At 59.2% G+C, this 26,918-nt stretch overlaps 1 protein-coding gene across 1 annotated transcript in view; it reads left to right on the forward strand.

Annotated features, from left to right (window-relative positions):
- Positions 1–2,284: 2,284 nt before the first annotated feature.
- Positions 2,285–26,918, forward strand: part of UNC5B (unc-5 netrin receptor B) — a 34,738-nt gene continuing 10,104 nt past the window's right edge. The window contains 3 exon segments of the mRNA XM_035329558.1: positions 2,285–2,444; positions 23,469–23,690; positions 25,590–25,733. Of these exon segments, the coding sequence (XP_035185449.1) occupies positions 2,357–2,444; positions 23,469–23,690; positions 25,590–25,733 (454 nt within the window). The 5' untranslated portion in view covers positions 2,285–2,356.

The following is a 26,918-nucleotide window of genomic DNA, read 5'->3' on the forward strand; positions in this document are numbered from 1 at the left end:
CAGCCATCCAGCGTCCCTGGCTGGGGATGGCAGCTTGGCCGAGCCCTTGTCTGACGTCTGCCCCAGGCCTAGGGCTCCCTGGGGTGACCCCTCCATCACGTTTAATGCCCTGTGACAGCCCCGCGCCCCTCCGGGGTGCCTCGGTACTTTCTGGGGCCCACTCAGGCTGTAGGTCTCCATGGCACCCCATGGCAACGAGGTCCCTAATTCAATCACGGGCGGTGCGGGCGCAGCGCTGCCTTTTGTTTGTCCTTAAATCCGCGGCCCGATAACGAGATTTGGGCACTCCTCCATCCTGCGATGGGAGAAATGGGGAATTATCACCGCCTCCGCACCTGCTCCACGGCGCTGACGCTGTCACACAGGCCTGCTGCTCGTCGCTTTCGCCTCTCCCTCCTTCTGACCCCCTGGCATCGCCCCCCCCGGCCCAGCCACGGTGCCACCGGGGTGTCTCCGAGGGACACCAAGCAAGGGTGGCACTGGATTGGTGTGGCCCTGGGGAGCTGCTCCCAGCTCCGCGTCCCCACGGGACGGGGGTGCCTGTCCCCGTGGTGGCAGGGGGACGTTTGCAATGCCCCTGCGGCCCCTGAGCAGGGTTTGCACCGGGTCATGAGGAGGCTGCGGGGTCCGTACAAAGCGAAGCGGGTCCCTAATCGAATCACACGCCAGCTCTGCATCGCTTGTAAAGCTCTGCAAAGCAGAACGGGCTCGGGAGCCGCTGGACCACAGCCACCTCCTCCCTCCCGGCACCTCTGCGGGGATGCTGCTGCTGCTCTTCGTGAGGGGTGAGGGCTGGTGCCCTGCCAATCGGGGAGCTGGTGGCTGGTGGTCCTCACCCGGTTCCCCTCGTGGCCACCCGGTTCCCCTCATGGCCACCAGGCCCACAGGGCTCGCTGGGTGCCTGAGACTCGAGCACCTCGTCGCACCCCAGGACCTGCTGGGAGCGCTGGGGCTGGGGCTGAGCCGCGCACCACAGGGATTTCGAGGCAAAGCAGGGGCAGCACGCAAACACCTGGGAGGGAAAACAGCCCTCGTGCCTTAATGATAGTTTGCCTTGTCGTATTTTTTTCTACGGTTGCGAAAGAGCGGTCGGCTACCCATTAATTTGCATTGCTTTAATTCATATTTTGAATACCAGACGATGACTTAAACGCCACCGCGTTTAACCCCGTGTTCTCCTTGCTTTCTAAAACAAGCTCCGGGCAAAAATAATAAAAAAAAAAAACACTCCACTTCCAAGGGGCGCACTCGTACCGAGCTTTTCTCCCGAGCCCCTCGGCGCCAGCGTTACCAGCCTGGTTTGGGACCAGGATGAATGCCCGCACGGTCACAGAGGGTGCTTTGCGCGGGGGCTCTGGGGTGCTGGGGGCTGTGGGGAGGCGTCCGTGCGTCCCGGCCCCCAACACCCGAGCCAGATTCGAGGCTTTTATGGCGATAGGAGATTTTGATTTCGCTCCCGAGCCTTTTTCCAGCACGTCGCCCTGCTCTGAATATAGGGGATGGAGGGCTGCGGGGCAGGGGACGCACCGCCGGCTGCCACCCTACGGGTGCCAGCCTCCATCCTGGAGGGAGCCGGTGCCCAACCCCAGCCCTGCCCGCTGTAATTCCTCCGCGCCAGGGTCCCTTCGCCCCCAGCCCCTCAACCTTGCAGCTGCCGGCGGTGAAACCCGGCGAGCAGCCCGCAGGCTGCCGGAGCTCCCTCTCCCCGAGCCGCGCGGCTCCTGCTGCCCCCCTGCGCCTCGCACCCTCCTTGCAGTGCCCCCAGCAGCATCCCCCCCCCCTCGTTCCGCCGCAGGGAAGGGCTCACACCCCCCCCAGATCCTCGCCCGGAGAAGTTTGCAAACCCATAAACTCGGGTTTGGACGGGGGGGGGGGTGCCCCCAGGTACCGAGGAGGGGCTCGCAGGGCACCTCCCCTGTGCGGGTTTTTTTTTTATTTCTTTATGGGTTTTGGAGCGGTCGGGCTGCTGGAGGTGACCGCTTTGCGGGTCCCTTCCACCTGGGTTCTTCTACCCTGCCTCCTGGGCTCCCATCGTGGCTCTGCGAGCTGGGGGGGGGGGGCAAAAAAATAAAATAAAAATCGGGGCCCCGTGCAGCAAAATCTCGACCCAAAAGCCCCGAAATTTGGAGTGGATTTCAGCACCCTTGGAGAGGGAGGGGGGGGCTGAGGCTGGGGGCAGCTCATCGCAGGCTGCTGGGGGGAGCGAGGGGGGGTCGTGAGGGGGGGGGGGCGGGGTGAAGCCCCTCCCCTGCCCCTCCTCCTCCCGCCCCCTCCCGCCCCTCCCGGCTCCGGGCAGCCCGGCAGAGCGGCGAGGCGGGCGCGCAGGGCGGCTGTGCGCTGTGCGCTGCGCTCCGCCATGCAGCCCCCGGGACCCCCCCGCCGCATCTTCATCCTCCTCCTCCTCCTCTTCCTCCCGCACCGCCGCTGGGCGCTGGCCGCCGCAGGTAAGTTGTGTTTTTTTTGGCTATTTTTTGGGGTTGGGGGGAAGTTGTTTTTTTTTGGGGGGGGGGGGGGGCGGGGCAGCCCCTTGGCTGAGCGCGGAAGGCTGCGCCTCCCCCTCGTTTTTTGGGGGGGAAAAGGATGAGAAATGGGGGGCACCGAGCATCCCCTCTCCGGACCCCCCTGCTGCACCCCCAGGGCTGGGGGAGCCCCGGGGAGGGCTCGGGGCTGCTCCTCTGCCGCTCTCCCCTCGCCTCTCGGTTCGGCTGCTTTTGGTTTCATTGCGCCGTTTTATTTCTTTTTTTTTCTTTCTTTTTTTTTTTTTTTTTTTCCCCTCGCCGTCTGGGAAGAGCCAAACAAACCCATCCCTGTTTATAACACCGTGGGCTGTAATTTCCCAGCGGGTCAAATAAGTAATTACTCAGGCTGGATATATATTTTTTTTAAATCTGCGTTCTTCTAAAAACCCAGCTCTTGGTGGCGGGGCAGCTCAGTGATCTTTTTTTTTCTTATTTATTTATTTTTTTTAAAATTTTCCGCTATGGCTTTTCCAAGTTTCCTGCGCAGCGCCGAATCTGGTGATTGAGATGCTCTTAAAATCCTGCCCTCCCGTCGTAATCCCTGCCGCGGACAGTGAAATAAAAACAGAGGCACGGCCCTCCCGCTGCCCGCTCTCGCTGGGGCTCCCATCGTCATCCAGTTCAGCCTCTTGCTATAAAAATGTACAAAAATTATTTACGCTCCCCCCGCAAACGGCGCCTCCGGGCTGCGCTCCGTCCTGCGGCGGCGGGTCTCTCCTCCTCGCCCAGGTGCAGAAAGTCCTCCTCTGGTGCTCGGACGAGGAGCCCTGAAAAGCTGGAGGCTGGGGAGGCCGTAGCCATCCGTGCGGGACCCGCCTGCCCTGGGCACGGTTGTAATCCCGGGGGAAACTTACGGGGAGAGCATCCCGCCGGCTCCCGGCTGAGAGCGTCCCCTGCCAAGCTGCTTTTCTAGGAAAACGAGCCGAGCCTTCCTTTCTGAAGCCTGCTTAAGGCGACGAGGAATTTTGGGGAAGGAGTTTAATCAGATTATTATTATTTTTTTTTCCGCCCCCGCCGTGCAAAGATCCTGCCGGGTTCTGCCAGCGGCATCTCCGCTGGGCCGGACGTCGCGGTGCGGGGAAATCCTCTCCCTCGCAGGCAGGCCGAGGGGTTTGGGGGGGGTTTGGTGGCTGCTGGGGACACGGGAGGGGGGGACATCAGCACCCCGCTGCCCAGCTCCGTCCTGTGCGTTGCTCTTGGCTTTTGCATGCCCCGTGAAATGAGAGGGAGGGAACGAGGAAGGAAAAACGAGTTGAGCCTGACTGGGGGGGATGCGGGGAGCTTTCCGGCGTGCCCGTATGAAATGGCAGAAAGTTGGGTTTCCTTTTTCTTCAGCTGCTCCGTGCCTGATGCGGAGCCTAGCTTAAAGCACCCAGGATAATGGGGTGCTGTGGGGTGGAATAGGGATGTCTGGTGGGCAGGCTGTCCTCCCGCCCCTCTTCCGGACCAAATACCCGGGGAGATTGGGATCTGACTGGGATCTCCTTGGGGTTCCCAACACCTGGGGACCTGTTGCTCTCCATCCTGACGTCCCAGGAGGTGGAGGACAGCCGCACGTGGCTCTCCGTGCACGGCAGGAAGAAATAACACCCGCGTCCTTGAGCTCCTGCAGCGCCAGGTCCTGCGGGTCCTCCCAGTGCCGCGCCAGCCGGCTCCTCTCCCTGTGCCGCTGAGACAGGAGTTAAGTAAATTTGTGTTTTGGCTCCCAGCCCCTCATCTCCTCCCGTCCCTGACGTGCCTGGGGCTGGCAGGATCGGGCCGCCAGCCCCGCAGGTTAACGGGGAGCCCCGCTCGGGGCTTCGCCCTGCGGTGCAGCCCCGTCCCGGCAGGAAGCGCGGCGAGGTGCGGGCGGAAGGGCTCGATGGAGTCTGGAGGAGTTCATTACGGCACGCGTCGGGGCCATAAAGCCCCGGGTTCCTGCTGGGACTTTATTCACTTGTATCCCCCCGGCTTTAGCAATGCTAACGCGAGGGGAAGCGTTTCCCTGCGCTCCCACCCGCGTCTCGCCTTCCTCGCCCTTTTGGACAGAGGTGGCTGCCTCTGCTGCTGCCGCCGGCCGCCTCGTGGCCTTTCGAGGCCCGTCGCCTCTGCTTTTTGGTGTGCCTCGCCGTGCCGAGCTGTAATTTGCTGAAATCACTCGTGCTGTGCAAGCCAGCCCTGCTTGTGAGTCAGCGCTCGGGGGGTTGGGACGGACGGAGGGACTGGGCCCTTGCACTAGGGATATGGGGCTGGTGGCATGAAAATCCTGTCCCCCCTGGTATGAGGGGACCTCAAGATGCTGTGTGGGATGCTTCACCCCAAACCCAGAGCTCTTTCCCCTTGTGGCACTGCAGGAGGGGTGAATTGATCGCTTTGGGGTGATGTGGCTCCTTGGATCCAGCTGGAAAAAAACAGCTCCTGACCTCCTGAGGCCTTGCATTAATGCACAGCTTTGGGGAAGAAAACCCCCCAAATCCTCCATCTAGCTGTCCCCGGGCTCGTCTGGCACTTGACGTTTTACAGCCAGGGCTGTTTTGGAGCAGGGCTGGGCTTTTACTCTTGCGCTGGAGCCCCAGCCCTGGGGGCGATGCTGTCCCCGAGGGTTTTGTCCGAATTTCGGTCCTGTGCGGGGAGCTGGGGCCGCGGCGGAGGCGAGCGAAGCATCCCGGCCGCGCCAGGATTATTTTTGAAGCCTCCTGGTTTTTCGGAGCCCTGACTCACGGCGCAGGAATGCGCTGGGCTGGCAGCCCCGGACCTGCTCCTTGGGAGCGCGGCGGGGAAGCGCGAGCAGCCCTCTCCTCCGCCGAAACCGCCGGGCTGGGAGCAGCCGCCGCTTTGCTGAGCTTGGGCTTTTTCGGGGGATTTTTGTCTCTGCCGTTTGTTTTGAGCTTATAAAGGAAAAGAGAAGAGAAAGTCTGGGGAGTTGGGAGCGGGGGGTTGGTGAGGCACCATCGGGGTGCCCTCGGAGGGGAGGGAAGGGCAGCGTGAACCCCGACATCGAACACGAATCGGGCTGGGAAATGGGAAAGGCAGCGTGAAGCACTGCTTGGGAAGCAGGGATTATTTAGCACGGGGCTTGCTCCGGCGTGTCCTGCACGCTGGCTTTCATCTGCAAGTCCCTCCCCGCTCCGAGGGACCCCCCTGCTCCAGGCTGGGTCTTCTCCGAGACCCTCTGGGCTCGCCCCGGACGGATGGGGCTGGGATAATCCCCCTGGGATTTGAGAAGCAAATGTTTGGAGCCACTTTGCTTCCTTCTAGCTTTGAGAGGTGCTTTCGCTTCTGTTACGGAGCAAGAAAAAGGGATCGCCCCCATTTTCTGCCCCAGCATGGCTGGGCAGAAGGGGCTTGGTTGCCTGCCCTGCCTCCAAGCACGGGCTGTCCCCCGGGCGTTACCAAACCCTCACCCATCCGGGCACGAAGCCAGGTCCTGGCACCTCTCGGGCTTGCCGGTGGTCCCGCTGCTGTGGCTCTGTGCGGGTGCCTCTGGCCACCTCGCCTACCCCCCGCTCCCCTTCTTGCCGAGCCTGAAGCCGAGCGATTGTTTTCCTTTGACAGAGCGTGGAGAATCTCGTTTTGAGGTGTTAAACGCATCGGGGGTCTGGGGCGAGCTGCAGCCCTTTGGAGGAGAGGTGAGGACCTCTGGGTGCGGATGAGCTTCGTGGTCCTTTGGGAGTGATGCTGCGGGCAGCATCCTCGAGCTTTTTGGTTTTACTTTTTTTATGGTTTTGTTTCGCTTGAAAGAGGAAAAATGCCCTTTTGTGTAGCTGGAGAAACGTGCTTGGTGTTGATGTTGCTGAAGACAGGGGGAGGACCACTTTTGGATGCTTTTGCTCACCAGAGGGGTGGATCCAGCCCACCTCGATGTAGCTGCGCCTGAACAGGATTAGGTTTGCTAACATGAGGACGAGAGGGGGTTCTGAGCGGGCAGGGGTGGCTCATGTAAGTCACGGCACTGCTTCCCATCGAGCATCCCTCCCTGTTAAAGTTTTATGGGGACTGACACGGTGACTTGTTAAACGATGCGAGGGAGATCGGCGAGCTCTTCTCCACCCTGCCTCGATCTGCTGTCGCCTGGTGAGGTGTCTGCAGAGCATTTCTCCTCCCTGGGAGCTGCCAGCCTGGAAATTATCCCCGGTGACCCCCTCGTCGCCGCCTGGCAGCCTGCAAACGCTTATCCTGCAACCCGGGTGGGAGGAGGAGGAGATGTTGTAGGACAAGAACCGGGCTTCCCGGCCGGGCGGCTGGCGGGGGTGGATGTGGGCGGCGATGAAAGGGGTTGCGATGCCTCGGATGGCGTGGGAGCTTTCCTTGGGCGGGAGCTTAGCGAGCCCCGGGGCTCCTCAGGATGGATTTAAAACAGGCGGAGGGACACGCCTGGGGTGCACGGAGGTGTTGCTGTCTGCTCGTGGCCTCAGCGCTGAGGTTTGGGGTTGGGTCATCGCCGGTGCCGTGGGCGCGTCCACCCTGCAGCAGATGAAGCCCTCCGAGTGCCTCTTCGCCATCCCCAGCACCACGTGCTTTATGCCAAAGAGCGACTTCTGCAGGCGTGTTCAAAGGGTGTAAGGCCTTCCTCTCCCTTCCCCATCGGTTAGGGGCAGGAGGTGTTCTTGTGGTCACTCGGGAGCAAAACGGATCCAGCCCAACGCCGCGCTGAAGCCACAAGCCCCCATGGAGACCTCGCCGTCGCCCTTCCGGGTGCTGCCACCTCGTTCTCGTGCTGGAACGTTATTTGGAAGATTTCTCCTTTTGGGACAAAGCAAGGAAAGCTCGAAAAGCCTTTATTTTGCTACGTGCCACCAGAAAACGTGGTGGTGCGGAGGGATTGCTGAGCACCCAAGGCTGTGAAACTCCCTCTTTCTCCCCACGTGTCCCTGTGCTGGGTGAATTCCTGCTGGTGAACGGACAGTCTGCGCTCTGCTGGGGCGAAGCAAGAAAGGTTTTTTTTTTGTGTAGGTTTTGAATGTGAAAAGCCCCGTGTTGTGATAGCCTCGGGATGCCAGCTTTGGGTGGAAGGCGTTTCAGCCCTGCGTTTAATCCCTTCCCTGGGTGCTCCAGCTACCGTGTTGTAACCTGCAGAGAGCGACTTCAAAAATAACCGGGGCAGCGGCCGCGACGGGTACGTATAAAACAAGGTACGGAGGCACGTATTTCAGGCCCTAAAATTTATACAACAACATAAAAACCTTGGCTCTGCCCAAAGCTGGAAAAGCGAGCTCCAAAAGCTGGAAGCAGGGCTGGGTCGGTTTGCTCTGAGCAGTGACTAACAGGAGCCCAAGTTTTTAAAACAAACACTGGGATAAACTGGTTATGCAAAGCGGGGCGAAATGGGCAGGTTCCTTTGGAGTTTGCAGCAAAAACACCGAGGCTGGGGCGTGCTGGGGCCGGTCCTGCCGGGGCTGGAAAATCCCACGCGCCGGCTCCGCAGCCGGGGTCCCGGCCGATCCGCACGGATGCGGGGCGCCGGGCGGCGGGGGACGCAGCGTGCCGAGCTGTGAGCCCGGCCCTGTAATGCCCTCTGAGCGAAATCCGTCGGGGCTCGGCTCTGAGAAGGCACCTGGCTTTCTGGTCCCGTGCTGCAGGGGAAAAAAAATACTATCTATACAGAAATCTGGAGGATCGAGGGGCTTTCCCCTGCTGGTTTGAGGGGACAGGGCTCGAGGTCTGCATCCGGGTGGCTTTTTGGTGGCCTGGAGCCTCTCCTTGCCCCTCACACCCTCGCTGCCTTCCCCCTTTCCTCCCCAAAGGGCGCGTCTGTGCCCATCCACCTCGCTCACGGCCGCACGAGGCGGGCACAGCGCGGGGTTTCACTGCAGCCTCTCCATCTCCAGAGAGGTATGCCTGCGATTTCCTCCCTTGCGAGAGGAAGGGCTCGTGGCTTCCAGAGGGGGAAGGCTGCAGAAAGCAGAGGGGAGAGAATGCAAACCACATGTTTTCTGCCAGGCTCGAGTTGCAGGGCTGCAAACGGCGGGGGGAACAAAAGGAGCCGCGCAGCCCGGCGGCCTTTCGCGGGCCGGTGGGATGCGGTGAGGCCGGGAAGGAGGATTGAAAGGGTCAGGAGCTGCTCGGAGACGAGCTGGGTCCCTGCTGGGGCTCTGTGGTGTCGCTGCTGGCCCCTCTGTTCAGGGCTGGTCCCAGATCCTGAGGGTCCGATACATAAGCGGTGCCGATGTCGGGAAGAGGCTTCTCCACGCTGCCCTGGGCTCGTGGCTCCTGGGCACTGAGAAGAAGGCAAGAGAGGAAGTTTTAGGGTCCAGCTGCCCCCTCCCCATCTCCGGGATGCCTCCCCACCTGCTGGGGGCACAGCTGGGAGCTGCTGTGAAATCCCATGGGGAAGAAACTCGCTCAGCCTCCTTCCAGGTCCCTCCTCTCCGTATCTGCCCTGCGGAAGGAGCGGTGCAGGTTTGGTAGTTTTCTTCAGGCTTTGAAACAACTTCACCCCCTTCTCTCCTCCGCCAGGGAAACTTCCCGTGACCTCTCCCCCTTTCCCGAAGGCAGTGAAGGTTTGTCTTGTAGTGGGAGCTTCAGTCTAAGGGGAGAAGTCGCAACCCCAAATCCTCAGATTTGCTAAAGCCATCAAGGTTTTTGACCTAAACGTGGCGATTTCAACCACGCCTCAGTGCCAGAACAGTATTTCTCAGAGCTTTCTGGTGCTCCTTGGCAGACCGGCCCCAAAAGAGGGGAGAAAGGGCCGGAAATCCCCCCAAAATGCGCCCGTGGACGCGTGGGGCAAGGGAGCGTGCTGGAAAAGCAAGCCCCGTGTTGTTTTGTGTCCGAACGGTCACAGTCCAGCTCTCCAAGGGAGGGGCACGAGAAAGGATTCACTTTTCCCTTCGTGGGGTGGAAAAAGTGATGCGCAGGCACTCGCAGAGCTGCTGGAGCTTGGTGGAGGTGCTTTTAGAAAAGGAGGTGAGACCCGGGGCGGGGAGGGGGACAGCCGGGAGGGATCTTCCTCTCCGAAACCTAGAGGCACGGGACAATATCTGATCCCCCCCGAGCAGCTCGCCGGAGCTGTTTGCAACCTGTCAGCTTGGAAACCATCTGCTCCAGCCCATGGGGACCCCGCTCGGCGTGGGATGCGGGAGGAGACGGAGGCGAGGCGCTGCCCCCCCCCCAAAAGGGACCCCGGGGCACCGCGGCCCAAGAGGAGCTCCCGTGCCCGAGAAAGCATTTATTTTTCTGTCTGGGTTATTTTTTTGTTTGTTTGCGTTGGGAGGGGGGGGGGAGCTTTCTGTTTTTAGCCTGGCTTCCTACAAGAATCCAGACTGGGAGGGAAGAGACGTCAGGGTGCCGGGAGGCGCGAGCGCGGTCTGCGGGGTGCCGAGAGGGGGCCTTTTGGGGGAGCAAAGAGTGTTTTCCCCCAGAATCGGGGTGCTTATTCTGGATAAAACGCACGCAGAGGGACGGCATCGCTTCTAAATTCCCCCACAAAAAAAAAAAAAAATCGATATAAAATCTGTTTTGGAGCTGCCCCTTGTGATGCTTCGTGGCTGAGGTCACTCCTGGCTGCGAGAGGTTTTGGTCTCCGTGTCGGTGAGCTCACGTTACTAAGTTTTGCGGGGAAGGAGGAGGGGAAAAACCTCAATAATTTTGGACCGAGAAGTAAACCGAAGCTACGAAGAAGCAATGGCGAAGAGAAAACATGCGGGTTTTTGAGCGAATCATGGTCTGGAGCTGCTCTGCTCCCTGTTTTGGGGGGGAACTGTGTTTACACGCGTGCGAGGCGGCACAAGAAACGCAGGGCATTCGCCGAAAGAACATCAGCGGGAGCCGGAAGGAGCTGCTCCTCTCGTCAGAAAGAGGCATTAGGCATTATTTTCGGAGCAGTTCAAATTCCCTGAGTGCTTATTCAGAAAGAAACGTGGTCGGCTCGCCGTATCGCAGGCTTTTGGAAGGGAGATTAAGTCCGAGGCAAGCAGGCCGCCTCCGGGAGCGAGCGAGCTTTTTTGGAAAGGAGGACGAAGTGGACCTGCAGGAGGTGGCAGGATGCAGCAGCATCCATCTGGAGGTAGCCCCTGGTGGCAGCGACGCCAAGCCCCAGGCCTGCCCCGTCTCCGTTCTCTGCCCCCTCTGTGCCTTCTCAGCCTTTTTTTGTCCTCCCCTGCTAACCCAGCGTGAGGTCGGGAATACCTTTCACGCGCTCAGGACTTAGGGTTCAGCCTGGCTGTGTTATCCTGATCAGTTTGCTGCCTCGAAGCCCTGGGGAAGCGCCTGCTCAGGGTCGCGGCAATAGATTTACCTCCGGCTTCCCGGTGTGATCTTACTTGCTCCTTATCCGACAGGAATTACTTTTCAGCGCTGCAAAGAAAAATGCACGCCCTAGCCGGCGCTGTCCGTAAAAACTCGTGACGTTTCTCCCCGTTTTCATAAATCTGTACGTCGCTGGCTGGGTTTGCTGCCAGGAAAGGAGCGAACCTGGCGACTGGGGAGAGCTCGGAGCGAGTGGGGAAGGTGGCAAGGAAGGAAGGAAGGTCTGGCTCAGTGGAGCCGATATCCTTATCTTGGCCGCAGAGGTGGCTGGGCGTGATGGATAGGGGGTGCGGAGCCATCGTCTCCCCGCGGGCTGGTCCCCATCCTTTTTGGGGTGCTGGGGGTCTCCGCCACGGGCCACCACGCTGGCTGTGGTGCTCCTGGAGCAGCCTTGACCCAAAACTGTGGCACAGGAAGGCAAATGCCTGCATGGTGCTGCCGTCCTCATGCCCTTACTGGGAGGGAGCGGCAGGGCAGCCGCTGAGGCAGGAGGAGGCTCCGGGTGGCTTTGGATGCCGAGGAGCAGCCTCGCGTTCATCAATCAAAGTGCCTGCAGCTCCCCTTTCAAGCTGCAATAAGCAGAGCTGAGAGTCAATCCGTATCTATTTAAAGCACGTCAAGAAATAAAGATGCTAAATAAAAGCACCGCGGCCCTCCGCTCCCTTCCTGTGGCCAGGAGGAGTTCGGGGACCAGCACCACCAGCATCCCTGTCCCGTGGGCACCTGCAGGAGGATGGCAGTGCAGGGGGGACGCTCCTAAGGACTCTTTCTTAGCATGTGCTTGCATTTTTGCCTCGGTGAGGGGGTGACGAGCCGGCTCTGCAAGCCCTCTGCCATGCTAAAACCACCTCGGGTGGTTTTTCCCTTCCCAAAGACGAGCCAGGGAGCGCTTGTGGAAGGGTGAAATTAAAAAGCCCCTGGCGGTTTATTTTGAGGACAGCGTGTTTGCTTTCACGGCGTGCTGGAGGGAATTGCTCTGCTACTGTCAGCAAATAAATAAAATAAGAGCTTTGTTTTAAACGAGCCTTTCTTCTGCCGGTTAATTAGGCGAGCCGGTACCTGCAGTTGCGCTGCCACGGCACCAACTGCACCGTGCGTGTCGGAGGCATATGGCTGGTGTCGGCAGCTCCCAAACTTCATCAGCCCCTCATTAGTGATTTTAAATATCCCGTTAACGGTGTACAGCCCCTGTGGGGGTTCGGTGGTGCTGGCGGAGGCTTTTTGGGCTGGATGTACGTGAGCATGGCTGGGCTGCCTGCTCGTGGGCGCACGTACCTACGGCACCGGGTGCTGAGCGAGCTTGTGCCACGCAGCGCTTTCCCGTGAGCACGGGGCAAGGCTGATGAGCAATATTTGCTTAGAGGAACAGCCCCTTGGGGCTTCTGGGGCATCGTGCCCTGGTTGTGGAGGGCTGGGACAGAGCTGAGAGCACTGGGCCTTAGTGGTCGCTCGCCTCTCGGTGCCCGTTGGCTCCTGGTGCTGCTCCAGGTCTTGCTTTTGGCGCCTCGCGTCTGCACCCACAGCTCTCCTCGTGCCCGTGCGGGGCTTGCGCCGGCTTGCACCGCTGCCTCCGCCGCCTCTGCCCTGGCGGGCGCAGGGGAAAATCCCTTTTGGGGTTGTTTTCTGCCTGTTTTACTGGGCCTCCCCTTCCCGAGAGGGCGCAGCGAGCGGGGTCTGCGGGTGCCGCCGGGCTGGGACGCGGAGGAGCGCTGGCACCGGGATGGCCACCGCGGGCCGAGCAGGGCTGCCCGCAGGAATGGGGCACGGCAGGCGGAAACCCAGCGCCTTGGCCTGGCTTTCTCCTCCCCTCCTTCCCTCCCTGCTCCAAGTTCCTGCCCGGCCTGTTGGGAGCACGCAGCAGCCCGTGGGCAGCTCCAGCACACGTCCACGGGGCTGGGCAGAGGGGAGGAATTGGGGGGGGGGGGCTCATAATTTTTCCCCCCTCCAACCTGCCATAAAGGCTGCTCCAACCTCCGAGGGTCCCCATGCCGTTAGAGATCTTTGAGTATTTTGGGATGCTCGCGGCATGGGCTCGATGGGAAAGCCAAGCAGGGTGATTTTCCCCGGATAATTACAGGGCCCTTGCGCAAGGCCGGGTGGCGGGGAGCTTCCTCTGCCTGCAGCCACGCTGGGGCTGGGAATTTGGCTCCGTGCAAGCCGCCGGTCACCCACCCCATCCCTTCCTCCCTCCTCGGGACCGTGCATGTGTGCGTGTGCACCCACTGGACGAGGCGGGAGGGGGCTTCTTGCCTCCCCCCTCTTTCTCCCGAAGCTGTTTCAGGGGCTGCCCCCATCCCACATTCCTCGAGATAAGGATCCTGTCTGGCGCCGGGGTTTCAAATGCGCTCCCTGATTATCAGCAGGCGCCGGGCTAGAGCCCCAGGCAGCAGATAAAGAGGGGAGGGAAGAGGAGAGGAGGCTCCCTGCATCCCTGCCCCGCTGCTCCCGCACCCCGGGATGCCACTCGCTGCCCGCAGTGCGCTGAGAGAATTCTTAGCCCTGCTTGAAAGTGTTGTTTTTTTTTATATATATATATATATATATAGTTTTTATTATTATTATTTTCTCTCCCTTGCCGACTGGCTCTACCAGACCGTCCGGCTCTCGCAGCCCAGCCACGGATGGGAGTGGGGAAGGTGAAGCCGTAATGAGAGGCAGCTGTGGGGCACGGCCCCACGCCTGGGGCTGCGGCACCGCGCGCCCAGGGCCGCGCACAAACCCTTGCTCCGCGCGCTGCCTTTGGCATCCCACCCCCGGCGAGGGCAGGGAGAGGAGGATTTTCCCTTGCCTCTTGGCCGCGGGCCCTCGCCGCCCTGGCTCGTGTGGCTTAGAAAAGCAGAGAGCGCCCACGATGGCACCCCTGCGCCTTGGGCACCCTGGGCACCTTGGCGTGCCTGTCCCCCCCCCCCCCCAACCCCAGCGTCTTTGGTGATGGATTTTGGAAGCCCTAGATCTTGACCCGCTGGCTCAGACAAAAAACAACAAAAAACCTCTTATCACCACCGTGTGCTGGCTGTGGCACCTCTGCGTGCCATTAAAGCCCGGGCTGTCTCCTCTCCGCCGAGGAATTTGGAGGTGAAGGAAGGCACTTGTCTTCCCGGGGGGCAAGCTGCTGGCTGGAATGCGACCCAAAGGCATTTCTCTGCAGCCCCGGTGCTGAGCTCCAGGGAGTTTTGCCCTCTGTCCCCCACTAAGCTTAGAAATAAGAGCTCAGCGCCCTGCTCCTGCCCTTATTCTCGGCGCAGCCAGCCCGGCTCTGCTGGGAAGCGCCTCCGTCCCCTGGTCCTCGAGCAGAGGAACGTGGTCCCTGCCCCAAAGCCAGCTTCTGGCCACCTTTTTCCATTTAAATGCCCCAAACTCAGCGGGGTCTCACCTCCACCGGGATGCTCCCCAGCACATGGGGGCCCTCGTTTTCCCATGTGCTTTCCCTGAAGCTTCCTGCATTAATTTTTGATGCTTTTCCTTGGGGGGGGGAGGGGGGTGAGCATTAGAAAGAAATGTCCACCGTGGAAAAAAAAAAAAGTGTTTTTAGTGAGGAGAGAGAAAGAAGGAGGGGGGAAAAAGGCTGAAATGTGATCGCTTTTTATGGCTTCCTGGAACTGCCTGGCTGGGGGCAGGTCGGGAGCAGATAGCCCCGTGATGGTCTGCCTGCTTGCATCTTTCCCTTTCAGGTCGTAAATATAAAACCACTACTTGAAAAACAAAAAGCTCGTGAAGCTGTCAGCGGGCTCCCCCTTGGAAGGTCATAAACGGGGCTCGGAGCAGCAGCTTTTTGCTCTCATCCCCGCTGGGGACCAGGCACCAGGACCCCCGTGGGGCTGTGGGGTGGGACGGGGACGCCGTGGGGTCGCTGGCCCTGTTAGCGAGGGGAGCAAGATCCCGTCCCTGCAGATTTGGTGTTCCCCATCCTTGTGCGTTCGTGGACCTTGGGGTTCCTCCTCCTGGCACCGTGGTGGCCCTCCGTGCCCAATCCTGCTCGGGGCTGGGGGTCCCCTACCTGCGGCCGGGTGGGCGCAGGGTCAGGGCATCCCTGCTGGCTTGGTGCTGTGCCACCTTGGCTTGGCTCATCAAGCTTTGGTGCCTCCGGCAGGGTGCTAAAAGCCGTCCCCAGCTCTCAGCACCTTCGGGATCAGCCCCTCGTGCCCAGACCTGGCACCTGTTGTTGTTTTTTTTTTTTCTTGGTTCCACCATGTGCTGGGAATGAAACTGCTCCCGCATTAACATCTGACTGGCGGCAGCTAAAAAAAAAAAAACACAACAAACCCTGAAACAAGAGCAGAAAGAAAAGGGTGCGAAATTAAAGATGCAAAAGGCCTGTTAGATCACCCGGCCCTTCCTCGGGGATTGTTTCTGCCCTGTTTTGTCCAGCCTTGCTCAAAAGTCTCCAGGGCCCTTACCGCTTCCCTCGGAGGTGATTCCATTGTGCATTGAGGGACCGGGGCGAAACCTTTAAAAACGTACACAACTTTATACAATGGAGGTAGGAGAAACAGACTGAGTCATTGTATTGTTCTTTGTCATCAGCTTTGCCTTTCATTAATTTCCTCCCGCCCTCCTCCCCGAAGCCCGATTGAGGCTGGCCCTCTCAAAGAGCACGCGTGCCCGGCGCTGGGGCTGACCGCGCAGCGTCGCTGGGGGGAATTAATTGACTTTTCTAATTATTTACCCTTGAAACGGAGCCGTGGTGTCACCCGGGTAGCTGCTGGTCCTACATGTCAGCGTGCGTGTCTGGGGTGGGGAGCGGGCAGGGGGTGCTGCATGTTTGGTGTTCGGGGTGGGAAAGGAGAAAATAAAATAGCTCCAGCCTGGGGGTCCTGTGATGCTCGGGGGGTCCTGCGATGCTCAGAGCCCTGCACTGGGGCATCTTGCAATGCTCTGGACACCCTGCAATGCTCGAAACCCCACCCCAGGGCATCCTGCAGTGCTCAAAACCCTGCACCAGGGCATGCTGCAATGCTGGGGGCACCCTGCAGTGCTCAAAACCCTGCACCAGGGCATGCTGCGGTGCTTGGGGTACCCTACAACGCCCCAAACCCTGCACCAGGGCACCCTGCACATCGCTCCCCAGGCGAGAGGAGCGGGGCGACGGGCCCAGCTTTCCCCCAGGAGCTCCCTTTCGGGGCAGGGGATGGCGTTTGGGGTGCCAGGGCTGACTCAGAAGCCTGTGAGCAGGTACACGGAGCCGTGCCGGGGCTCAGCCTGCGGGGCAGCCGGGGCCAGATGTTTCCCAGATGTTGCTCACTTCCTGGCTGGCTCCTCGGCGTTGGGCTTTTTATGTACTTGTTTGTTTTGGACTACAAACAAAATAAAAAGGGTTTTTATAACCCCGTTCCCAGGAGGCCGCGAGTTCAGGATGTAATCTGAAATCTATTCACTATTGTCTCGCTGCGTCTCCCTGCCCTCGGTGCCGTCCCCGGGCACGCACCGCTTTTGTTAAAACGCCTTTTTTCCCACATGACGTCTTTTCTCGACGGGCCGCCGGGCATTTTCCTTCGTGAACCCCCCCCCTCCAGGGCTCAGGGGAGCTGTGGGAATATCCCTGGCTGGCTCGGGATGGAGGCAGGGGGAGGAAATCCCGTGGTTTTTTGGGCCCGTTCCACTCCTGGTGCGTTTTTCTGAGGATGGGAAGCTCATCGCACTGGTGGCGCCCAACCCAGCGGCCCCTTGGTATATCTGGGGAGGGATGGGGGGGCTGAAAAAAAAAGGTTAAAATGTACGGATTCAAGGTGTTTGGGTCAGGTGAATGCAGGGGTTAACAAAAAAAAACAACAACAAAGGGGATTAGGGATGGCATTAGGTAAGGGAACGCTGTCGGCTGGTGGTTAGGGGGTGGGAAAGAAACGTTAAAAACCCCTAAAAAAATCCTGTGATTTCTGGGAAGTCGCCACCGCTGCTGTGGGCAGCAGTAGCTGAGGACGAGCAGTTGAAGCCGTCCTCTCCTGGAACGAAACTGGGGCAGAACCGGCTCCCCCTGGGGCTCGGGGCATCCTCTGGAAAAGCAGCCTGGCAAAAACCCGCAGCGAGATGTGCTGGAGGCTGGCAGCATCCCTCTGACGTGCGAGCGTGTGGCTCTCGCTGCTCTCTTCTCACTTCCAGTTTTATTTTTTCTCCCACCCCCCACCTGCGGGGCTAAGGCCCCTTTTCCTCTTGCCTTTCCCTCGCTCGTAATTGCCTGCTAAATAATTTAAATATTTAGGACCAAAGGGCTTCAATTATCCATTAATTTACATTAGTAATTTATATATCGGGCTGGATGGACGCGCCGGTAGCCTGATGGGTCCCCCGGGAGGGGCAGGAGCCCTGCTGCCGTGCGTTTTCCTCGCTTTTAAGGGCGCAGGATGGAGCCCGCAGCACCTGCAGCGCCCCTCGGGTGCCAGATTTGAGAAGCTCACGGTGACTTTGCGGACCCAGGTCGGGCCCCGCTGCTCCCGTAGCACTGCCTGCTATTTTATTGTATTTTATTTTTGATTTATGGCTGCTGACAGCAAATCCCAGCCCGGTGGCACCGGGGGGGGGGGGGGGGGGGCATGCTGGGGGGCGTGCAGCCCCCACCTTTAAAGCAATTAGTGCAAATCACTCGTGGGAATGAGGGCGCCGAGGGACCCTTGGCACAAGAGGAGGGGACCCTTGGCACAAGAGGACGAGGCTGGGGGGCTTTTTTCCTCTCTTCCCATCATTTTTTTTTGCTCCTTGGCACGCACCAGCCTTCGCCCCCTGTCCCTCTGGGGTCCTTTTTTGGGTCACCTTTGGCGGAGGCTGGTGGCAGAGGCTGCAGGAGCCCCGGGTGCAACGGGGGGCAGGACAAAGGGAGGAAAGAGAAACGCAGCGCCGGGGGAGCGGGGAGAAGAAAAGGTGGAAGGATTGCCAGGGCTGGCTTTGTGCGGCCAGCCTCCGCGGACAAATTGGGGAAGAAACAGTCAAAAGGTGGAAATTGCCGGCGGTGAGAAAGGAAGGAGCAGGCTCTTGGGGCCCTGTAGGCTTTGAGCACCCCTCTGGTTTGGTCCTGAACATCGACAGGTTTCTTTTACTTTATTTTTTTTTTTGAAGGCTTGGCGTGAAATAACTGGAGGTAGCCTCCAGGAGGAGCAGGCCTGGAGGCTGGGAGCTGCTCCCCTGCCCGCGCCTTGCTGCAGGGATTAAAGTACAGCAGCGAGGGGATGGGGAAGCCTCGACCCTGCGTGAGCCCTGCTGAGGGCTTTCTTCTGAAACAGGGGCAGGGCTGGCATGGAGGGGGAGAGCGAAGTCTTAATATTTCATGTTCTGCACCAGGGATTATTTCTTCTTATTATTTTTTTTCCCCTCCAATCTCTCTCTATCCCTGCTCTCTCCCTCCCCCCTTTTTTCCTTCTGTTTGTCCCACATTGTCCCAGCAGAACGAGAAGGGAAGAAAAGGGCAGAGAAAGGACAGAAGCAGAATATTTCCAGCCTCCATTAGCGTTTTTTTTTTCTTGATCAGGGCAACAAATCTGAAAGATTAAGGGCAACTTTAAAGGCCATTTAATAAAGGGGTCTTAACCAGCTGCTCTTTGACATTGCTCCCCCATTTGAGTTTCTAGTTAATTTGGGGCATTAAATGAGCTGGTTTTTTTTTTCTTTTTTCCTTTTTTTTCCTTTTTTTTTTCAGCAGGTTTTGTGTTTTTCCACCAACAGCCTCGCACTGAGGGAGCAGCCTTCCACGAGGCTTTGGCTTCCCAGGGCTTTTTGGGAGCTTGCTGGGGAGGAGAGGGCGGGTGAGAAAAAAAAAAGGCAAAACCAAGCAAAGTGAGCTCCTTCTCCCTTTGCACCGCTCCTCCAGCTGCCGAAACTTCTTGCCGTGCCTTGCTGGGCTGCTGCCATCTCTTCCCAGCTGGGGACTGGGATGCTCCAAGGGCAAAGCCCTGTGCCCTGCGCGTTCCCATGCTGACCCCAGGAGGGTTTCTTTGGAGCTGGGGCATCCCGCGGTGAATAACCAGGCTGGCAGCAGAGCATCCTTCATCCTCCTGGAGGAACACCTCCTGTCCCGGGTAGTTTCACAGTGCTGATTTTTTAGAATTGGTTTGTTGGTGGTGGTGTTTTTTTTTTTATTATTATTTTTTCTCTGTGTTTTGTGGGTTTTTTTGCATGCCCTAAGCAAACGCGTTTGCCTCCGCATTTGCATGTCGAGAAAACCCATTGCGAAACGCCCGCCTCCGAATTGCCGGGCTCGAGCTGGAGCGCTGGGGAATTTACATTTTTAAATATGGATGTAATTTGTGTGAACAGGAAATCGCTTCCTGCCTGCAGCTTGACTTCTCGGGGAGCTGGCACTGGGAAGCTGCCTGGAGAGGAGACCTGTTGTGTGCGCGCCCACCGCGGCCCCTCCAAGGAGAGCTTTCACCCTGCCCTCGACTCGCCGCGTCTCGAATCGATAGTTCACAATTCTTGGGACTTTCTGGCATCGGCCGGGGCAACAGGTCCCGCTTCGTTCCCTGTTTTCCTTTCCCCTCTCTCTTTCCACGCTGAAATTGTTATTCTTTGCACGACGGGAAGGCAGCGCACGCCGTACATGTGAATAACCAGCGTATGGCCACGTTATCTGCTGCTGGCTTTTCTCCTTCTCCGAGCCAAAGCAAACAAATAAAGCCCGTATAATGATTATATCCATTAAAAATAACGTCGCAGCTCGGTAAACAGAGCAGGCTGCGCGGGGGGAGCGCGACAGTGGCATTAAAATAGCACAAAGCCAAGTGTCTGGGCCCGAATGAGAACCAGTGCAGATGAAATTTGGCGATAGTTTTCAAACATAACCCCGAAGGAAACGTGCGAAGTAGCACAAAAGACTGGAGCACAATAGAGCGTAACGGGGATTTGCTACGTAATTCCTCCTTTTTTTTCCTTCTCCTTGGGTATTTCTGGGGAGGCGCGAGGCATCGCAGGGAGCTGTCTCCTCCGAGCTCGCAGCGAGGGAAGTTTTGGGCACAGCCTCGTTGCCATGATCTGGGGATGGAGGTTTGGGGATTCCCGTGCCTCGGGACCCTTGTAGCAGGGCTGTTTGGGTATGGAGGCTGCAGCAGCGTGGGGATGCTCTCGTGGGATTGCCCCTAAAGGGGACCCTTTGCCAGAGCACGACCCCTGAATTTTGCCCAAAAAAAATAAAGAGGAATGACGATTTTTGGTTGGAGAGGTGGTTTTGGTTCGATAAGGCTGTTGCATGCAAAGCAGGCCTGGTGCCGCCCGGCTCCCCTGTCCCACCCTTTTTCAGCCCAGACTTTGCTTTCTCTGGTTCCCCCCCCCCCCCCCCCCCGCCTCCACATCCAGTCCTGTTTAATAAAGGTGCACAGCGCGGGCGTCCGTCTGCAGGCTTTTAATTTCACTGGGAGAGGAATCTGCTTATTTTCTCCAAGGGTGTAATTAGGGCTGGCTGGGAGCACCCCCTCATTACTGCGCCCTCTGTAATTACAACATTTGCCTGCTGCGGGGAGCCGGCCGGTCTGGGGAGCTGCGCCGAAACGCTGGGGGCACCCATGTCCCATGTCCCCCGTCCTGGGGCGCTGGCTGAAATAGAGGAGGGGAGGTGATGGGACGAAGCTGCCAAGGTGCTGGGGGGCACCGGTGTGTTGCCCCTGCTGGGTCCCCAGGGCTTGGGTCTGCTGGTTTTGGGGGCAGCAAATGTGGGTCAAAAGGTCCTGAACAGGATGCAATCGAGTCTTGGGATTTCATGGGTTTGGGAGACGTGCTGGACACCGCAGTGTTGTGGAAAAGAGGTTGGGTACCCAAGTTCCTCCTTTTTCCCTTCCCAACCCCTCCTTACCCACATCTCCCCCTCGTGCGCCCCCAGCCTTGTATCCCGCTGGGGTCCCCCGCTCCGATTTGGGCTCCGTCCCGCAGCGGGAGAGGTTAACGAGGTTAACGCGGGCTGCTGAGCTAACGAGCTCAGGGCTTTGCATCAGCACCTTGCAGGCGAGGGCTGCGAGGTCCTCGTGGGACACGGTGGCAGCCCCGCTGCACCCTCCCCGCCTCGCTTGCCTCCGCTCGCCGCAGTTTGCGTCAGCCCCCGGTGATGCCAGAGGGTTTTTGGCTTTGCCCTCGGGACTGCCTTGTGGTGAGCGGGATGTTCCGGGGGAGAGGGTGCTTTTTGGAGAAGCTCAGCCACTTTTTGCTGAGCCCAGAATTGTCCCAGGAGGGCTTTCTGTGATGGGAAGCCCTTGGGAACGGGCACTGCCCACCGGGTAGCCCGCCCGTGGCTCTGCAGCTACTGCCATCACCCCTCAAAACCTTTTCCTGTTGCTTCATTTAAGCCTCAGGATACCCCCATGAGCCGGGCACTCCTGTTTAGCTGGAGAAACCCAACCAAAACCCAGGCTCCCAGCTCCGTGCTCAGCTTTAGCATCGTGTCCCTGCCTCCCCACTGCGCCAGGGGTGATGCCTGGCCCCGGCGATGGGCACCGGGCTTTGCCGCCGCTAATGCTCCTGTAATCTCCCAAATATTTGCAGGGATAACAATTGCAGGAGAGAGGATTTTAACGCTTTCCTGCGGAGGTTCTCCCAGCTCGGGGGAGTTGCTTTCCGGCCTCGCCATCCCTCAGGCCGTGCGTTTGGGGTGGTGGGAGGGGGTTGGTGCTGGCTCGGCGCCTCGCCGTGCGAGGTGCCGCTGGGGTCGGCGATCTTCTCGCATGGAGAGCGCTGGCTGCCAACATCTGCACGTAACTCCCCCGGGAGCAGATGCTGCGGATCATCCGGCTCAGGCCCGCGGGATTAAAACGTGCGATGAGGGAACGGGGGAGAGGAGGCCGGAGAGAAGTCAGCGCCTGTTCTCCCCTCCTCCCTTTTCCAGCCCGCCGCTCCTCCTCCACTTGGCATCAGGGCTTAGTCCCTCTTCCTCCTCCTCCTCCTCCTCAAATCCTTCGGTGCTCCTGGGTGTGACCCGAGCGATGCAGAGCCTTGGTACCCAGGCTGCCCCCGAGCATCCCACAGCAGTGTTTGCATCCCAGGATTTCTCAGGATGCCACCGGTGTCAAGCAACTCGGGGAAATGCGAGCGTTTACGGGAACGCCTCGCTTTGTCTCGCTCCTCACCTCCCCGGCTATCCCCAGGGACACAGGGAGCCCTTGCGGGTGTCCGTCGAGCCCTTACAAGCTCTCCAGGGCCTCTTTGCAGAGCGGGGTCAGGGAGGCACGAGGACCCTGTTTACAGAAGCCTCACAACTTTTTATTGCCTCCCCAAAAAGCCTCTGGATTGCCCAACGTGGCAGAAAACGCCGAGCGGCGCCTTGGGGTGTGTGTGTCATGTCCTGTGGGCTTTTCTTCGCCTCACCCTGGCTTTTCTCTCCTTTCTCTGTGGTTTTTCTCCCCTTTCTGGACTGTTTTCACCCTGTTTTTTTGCTGAGAGGAGGTTTGCAGCAGTGGGTGCAAGGAGTTAGCAGGAGATCCTCATGCCACATCGCCAAGCCATGTAACAAGGACGTTGGGATGGTGATAATCTGGGAATTCCGCCCCAAAACAGGGAGGTGGGAGACAAGCTCCCACCTCCCGTGGAGCGAAGGGAAGGCGGCAGGTGGGAGCCCCCAAAGACCCAGGCAGGAGCACTCAGGGTGCCGGGGGAGCCACCCTGGCACCACCGTGGTGATGTCTGGAGGATGCTCCGCACGCATCCCCAGCCATCCAGCCTGGGATGCGGCTCTGCAGGATGTGCACACGCTGCAGGAGCGCAGCGTGACTGAGGAGAGGTTTTCACACAGGCCCTTGAGTTGAGTTTTGTTGGCTGCCTCTCCTGCCAGCCCTGTGGATTATCTCCTGCCTGCCCCCTTTGCCAGGAAATTTAGGTTTATGGCACCAGAACGGTTTACAAGGAGAAAAAAAAAAGTGCAACGACAGCTTGGCAGATGGGAAATTGAGTCGTAAATGGGGAAAAAAAAAAGGTGGTGTTGCTGCTCTGATACAGTGCCTCCTCGATGCCCTGGGTCCTGTGTAAGTGGTGGGGTGCCGAGAAAATCACAGCCCGGCGAGCGAAACTGGGGAGGGAACGAGGCCGGAGAGGTGGGGAAGAGCCAGGGAGACAGGAATTAGCCCCGAGTTTAATTCATTGTTTCCAAAAGAGCAGTTAATGGATTATGACGAATGTCCTACTGCTCTCCCGTAGCGCTGCGTTAAATGGAAATGGAAAGTCAATTTTCCTAAATGGATTTTAAACGACTGACCTCGCGTTTTTTTCCCTCGCTCGCTGGTTTTTGCTCGGGAGGCAGCTTGGGCACCTCGGTTCCTCGGCACGTGCGGCTTCCCCCTCCTCCCGCTGCCATCTCACGCGGCTTCCTTCCCAGGCTCTGCGAGCCCCCTTGCCAAAGGGTGACGGAGGGAGTGGGCTCGTTTCTGCCGCGCCAGCTCTCGGAGGTGTTCTCACGGGCTGGTGATGCTGTTTGCTGCAGTGCCTGGCGCTGGGAATCGGAGCTGCAGGGGAGGAGAGCAGGCCCCTTAATTCTTCGGGGTGTAAGAAAAAGCCCCCGCTGTGCAACCTGGAAGCTTGCCAGGTGCCCACAAGCGGCAGGTTAAGCAGTAACACCCCGATGTGCGTGCGCCCCGCTGCATCCGCGTGGCTTTTATCTGGCCGGTGATGTTTGGGGTCGGCGGGGGACCCGGGCAGGATGCTCCCCACCTAGCAGAGATCTGCTTTCCCCTGGGGAGCCTCCAGCCCGTCTTGTGCTGCTCTGAGCATCCTCGGGGAGGTGCTGGGGTGGGATGGGACTGACGCCCCCGTGCGCTCGCCCCGCAGGGCTGGAGTACAGCGACGTGCTGCCCGACTCCTTCCCCTCGGCCCCGGCGGAGACGCTGCCCCACTTCCTGCTGGAGCCGCAGGACGCCTACATCGTGAAGAACAAGCCCGTGGAGCTCGTCTGCAGGGCCAACCCCGCCACCCAGATCTACTTCAAGTGCAACGGGGAGTGGGTCAACCAGAACGACCACGTCACCAAGGAGGACCTGGACGAGGTCACGGGTGAGCGCAAGCACCCCAGCACCCCTCCCGCCTGCCCGCCCCCTCTTTTTCCAGGTTTTCCTGCCCTTTTCTCTCCCCTCGGGGCTCTCTGACCGGTGGGGCTGTGGGCCAGGAGCTGGGTAGGTGTCTGGGGCCCATCCTGGGGCTGGAGGATGCCCTCTGCTCCTCCTCCCCCCACCCCCACAGCTCTCACCCCCAATGACACTGCTCTTTTACGGGACCGTAACAGGCTGACTTGCTGTCCTCTGTCCTCACCCAAGAGACTTTCTCAATCTCCTTCCTCCTTCCCAGGTTTCTTTTCTCCTCTGCACCTCCACGCTGGGGATTATTCCCCTCCAGCAGACCTTCTTCCCATTCGTTTTAGCGTCCCCAGGGGGCTGCAGCCCCGCAAAGTAACTTGAATACATCTCCCACCTCCTCGGTCCACGCACAACTTCTTTCTCTCACCATCTGCGAGCCTTAGAGAGGAGCTGCCCCTCCGGACCAGGGGCGGAGGCACCACGAACACGGTGCCCCCATCCCGTGCTGCTGTCCCTGCACAGAAGCAGCTCCCCGGGGAACCTGGGGGCCTGGCGGTTAGCCCCGCCGCGCTGCCTTCTCCCCGTGGGGAGGTGCTTTTTGGGGGCACGGCTAGCCCCGGGGGTCTTCGGGGTAGTAGCACAAGGATGATGAGGCTTGGGGCACGAGGGAAGCCCCTGCCCTGCAGCAGTAGCTCTGGTGTTGGATGGCGAAGCACTGCTGGAGGGCAAAGCCGGTGCCCGGTGGTGACCGAGCCGCTCTCCGAGGGGCCGTTTATTTATAACATCCTCGAGGCAAAGGAGCAGGGGCGCAGGGGAAGAGCACTGAGGAGTAAAACGTGCTGGGGAAACCAGCTTCAAGGGAGCACGCGGGCAGTTTGGGGAGGAACGCACACGTCCTTCGTCCAGATTTCAAAGCTGCTGCTGCTGCTACCGGTGAAAAACCTGACGGTCACTTCAGTGATGCCGTGCGTGTAAAAAACACGCAGGCTCGGGCACACGTGCCCAGCAGCTACCCCGAGGAAAGGAGCTGGAACCAAAGTGGTTTGCCACGCTGAAAATCTGCATTTGCAGTGTCCTGTCGGGAGGGAAAGCTGCTGCAAGGGGCACGGGGGGAGATGGCCACGGAGCGGCGGACGAGCGCGGTTAGATGTCCGTGGCTTTTCAGCATCCTCGGTTAAAACCTTGGAAAAAGGCACCCTTAAAAAAATAATAACTTTTAAGATGACGTGTCTTGAATGAAGCACGCTCCGTAGTAGCTCTGGCTGCATCTGATCCGAAGCATTTCATGCGGAAGAAAGCAAAAATAGGCCAAGTCAGAGAGGATAACTCAGCCGGATGAGTAGGGACCGTTCGGAAAAGCAGCCGTGTTTGGATGCGTGTAAGCCGTTTAAGTAGTCACTCTGTGATTCATAAGCTCATCCTACAGTTTTTGGGGTAGGGCATCTTCACTTGCTGCGCTTACAGAGACAGCAGAGCCCTGGCAGGATCCCTCGCTGCTGTTCCTGATCCTCTTGGCCGGGGCTTTCAGACGAGATGAGAGGTTTTGGAGCATCTCTTCAGAGGTCTGGCTCTTTCTGAGAGCCCCGGTTCTTCCAAGAGCACTTGGCCCAATGCCTTTTTCCTTTTTTTTCCCCCTAATAGAGGCAAAATAAGTGATATTTCCTTGGTGCACGCCTGTCAGGAAGGTGGCAGGGAGACAGTAATTGCTCCTTACAGCGCTGGAAGCGAGCTGAGGAAATTACAGCCAGGGAGAGCGCAGCCACATCACAAGGGGTCGATGCCTCAAGGAAACCTCATCGTCCTCAGACGGCTTTCCACAGCCCTGAGGACCTTGCCCTGGATGCCTTGGGGTCACCTCTGTCCCTCTGTCCCCTCGCAGGGCTGCTGGTGCGGGAGGTGCAGATCGAGGTCTCCCGGCAGCAGGTGGAGGAGCTCTTCGGCCTGGAGGACTACTGGTGCCAGTGCGTGGCCTGGAGCTCGGCGGGCACCACCAAGAGCCGCAGGGCGTACGTCCGCATCGCGTGTAAGTGCCGGGTCCGCGCGGTGGCCGTCGTCCCTCCCTGTCCAGTGAGAGGCCGTGGCGCCGGCTGGGTTAATGCTGCTTCACCCATCCGCCTGCTCAGCTCCTCCCGGTGCTTTATTACGGGTAATAACCCGGCGGTTAGCACCTTGCGCCGTTTCCCTGAATCGGCAGCTCCGCGTCCCCGGAGTCCCCGCTGTCATCTGTCACTTCTCTAAGCCGCTGTTTGTGGGTGTCAGCCTGATTAAGGGCGAGTTAATCAGCCTGTTACCCGGCTCAGTTTGCTCTCGGAGCAAACGAGATGGCAGAGCTATAGGGGAACGGCCAGGCTTCCCGAGTGGTAAACAGATTGCGCTGGTAGAGGGCTAATAATCCGGCGTGTTTTCCAAAACGGAGGGGGCTGGTGAATCGGCTACGTTGCTGACGTCCCCGCAAGGATTTAGTCTCAACAAGGAAAATGTCACCCAGCACGGGGCTGGCCACCAAGGAAACCCTTTTGTCCCCGAGCTGGCCCCAGCTGAGCGTAGCTCAGATGAGATGAAGCAGGTTAAGACATCTCCTGTACCTCCGGCATCCTGTAACAGGAGCTCCCTGAGCGTGGCACTCTCTGCCATGCCATAAATCAGCCTCTTCCCCTAACGCTGCCCGTGCAGTTCCTGCTAACGAGCTTTTCAGCTTCACGCCCTTCCAGTTCCTTTGTACCCGGTCATTTGGATCAAAGCCTTATGCGTGGCACTGCCTAACGTCCCGGTGCCACGTCCCGCTGGAAATACGATGAGTTAAATCCCTTAAAATGAGGCTTGCATCATGGGCTGGACGCACGGCGTGGCCTCTATTTAGGGTGTGCTAACAGCAGGTGCGGGCAAGGCGTGGGATCACTGTGCTGCTGTCCCCTGGAAGGCGCAGGGGTGGGCAGCTCCCAGATTCGCGGTGCCCCGCGCTGGCAGAAACCCCATTTTTTGGGTGCCGGAGCGGAGGATTGCAGCACCACCTAGCGATGCAGGGGGGCTCCTGCTCTTCCCAGAGCCCTGAAACCTGGCAAATTGATTTGGTGCATGCAAGGGAGCCCTGCGGTCGTGCAAATCCCACGGCCCCGCTCCAAAAAAGTGCCCCAAACGCACTTTGGGAAGCTGGCAATTTGGCCCCATCCTTCCAGGCTGCGTTTTGGTGCAGAGAAATTTTCCTGTG

The sequence above is a fragment of the Oxyura jamaicensis genome, chromosome 6 (genome assembly GCF_011077185.1).
Source record: "Oxyura jamaicensis isolate SHBP4307 breed ruddy duck chromosome 6, BPBGC_Ojam_1.0, whole genome shotgun sequence".
NCBI classification, from domain to species: Eukaryota; Metazoa; Chordata; class Aves; order Anseriformes; family Anatidae; genus Oxyura; species Oxyura jamaicensis.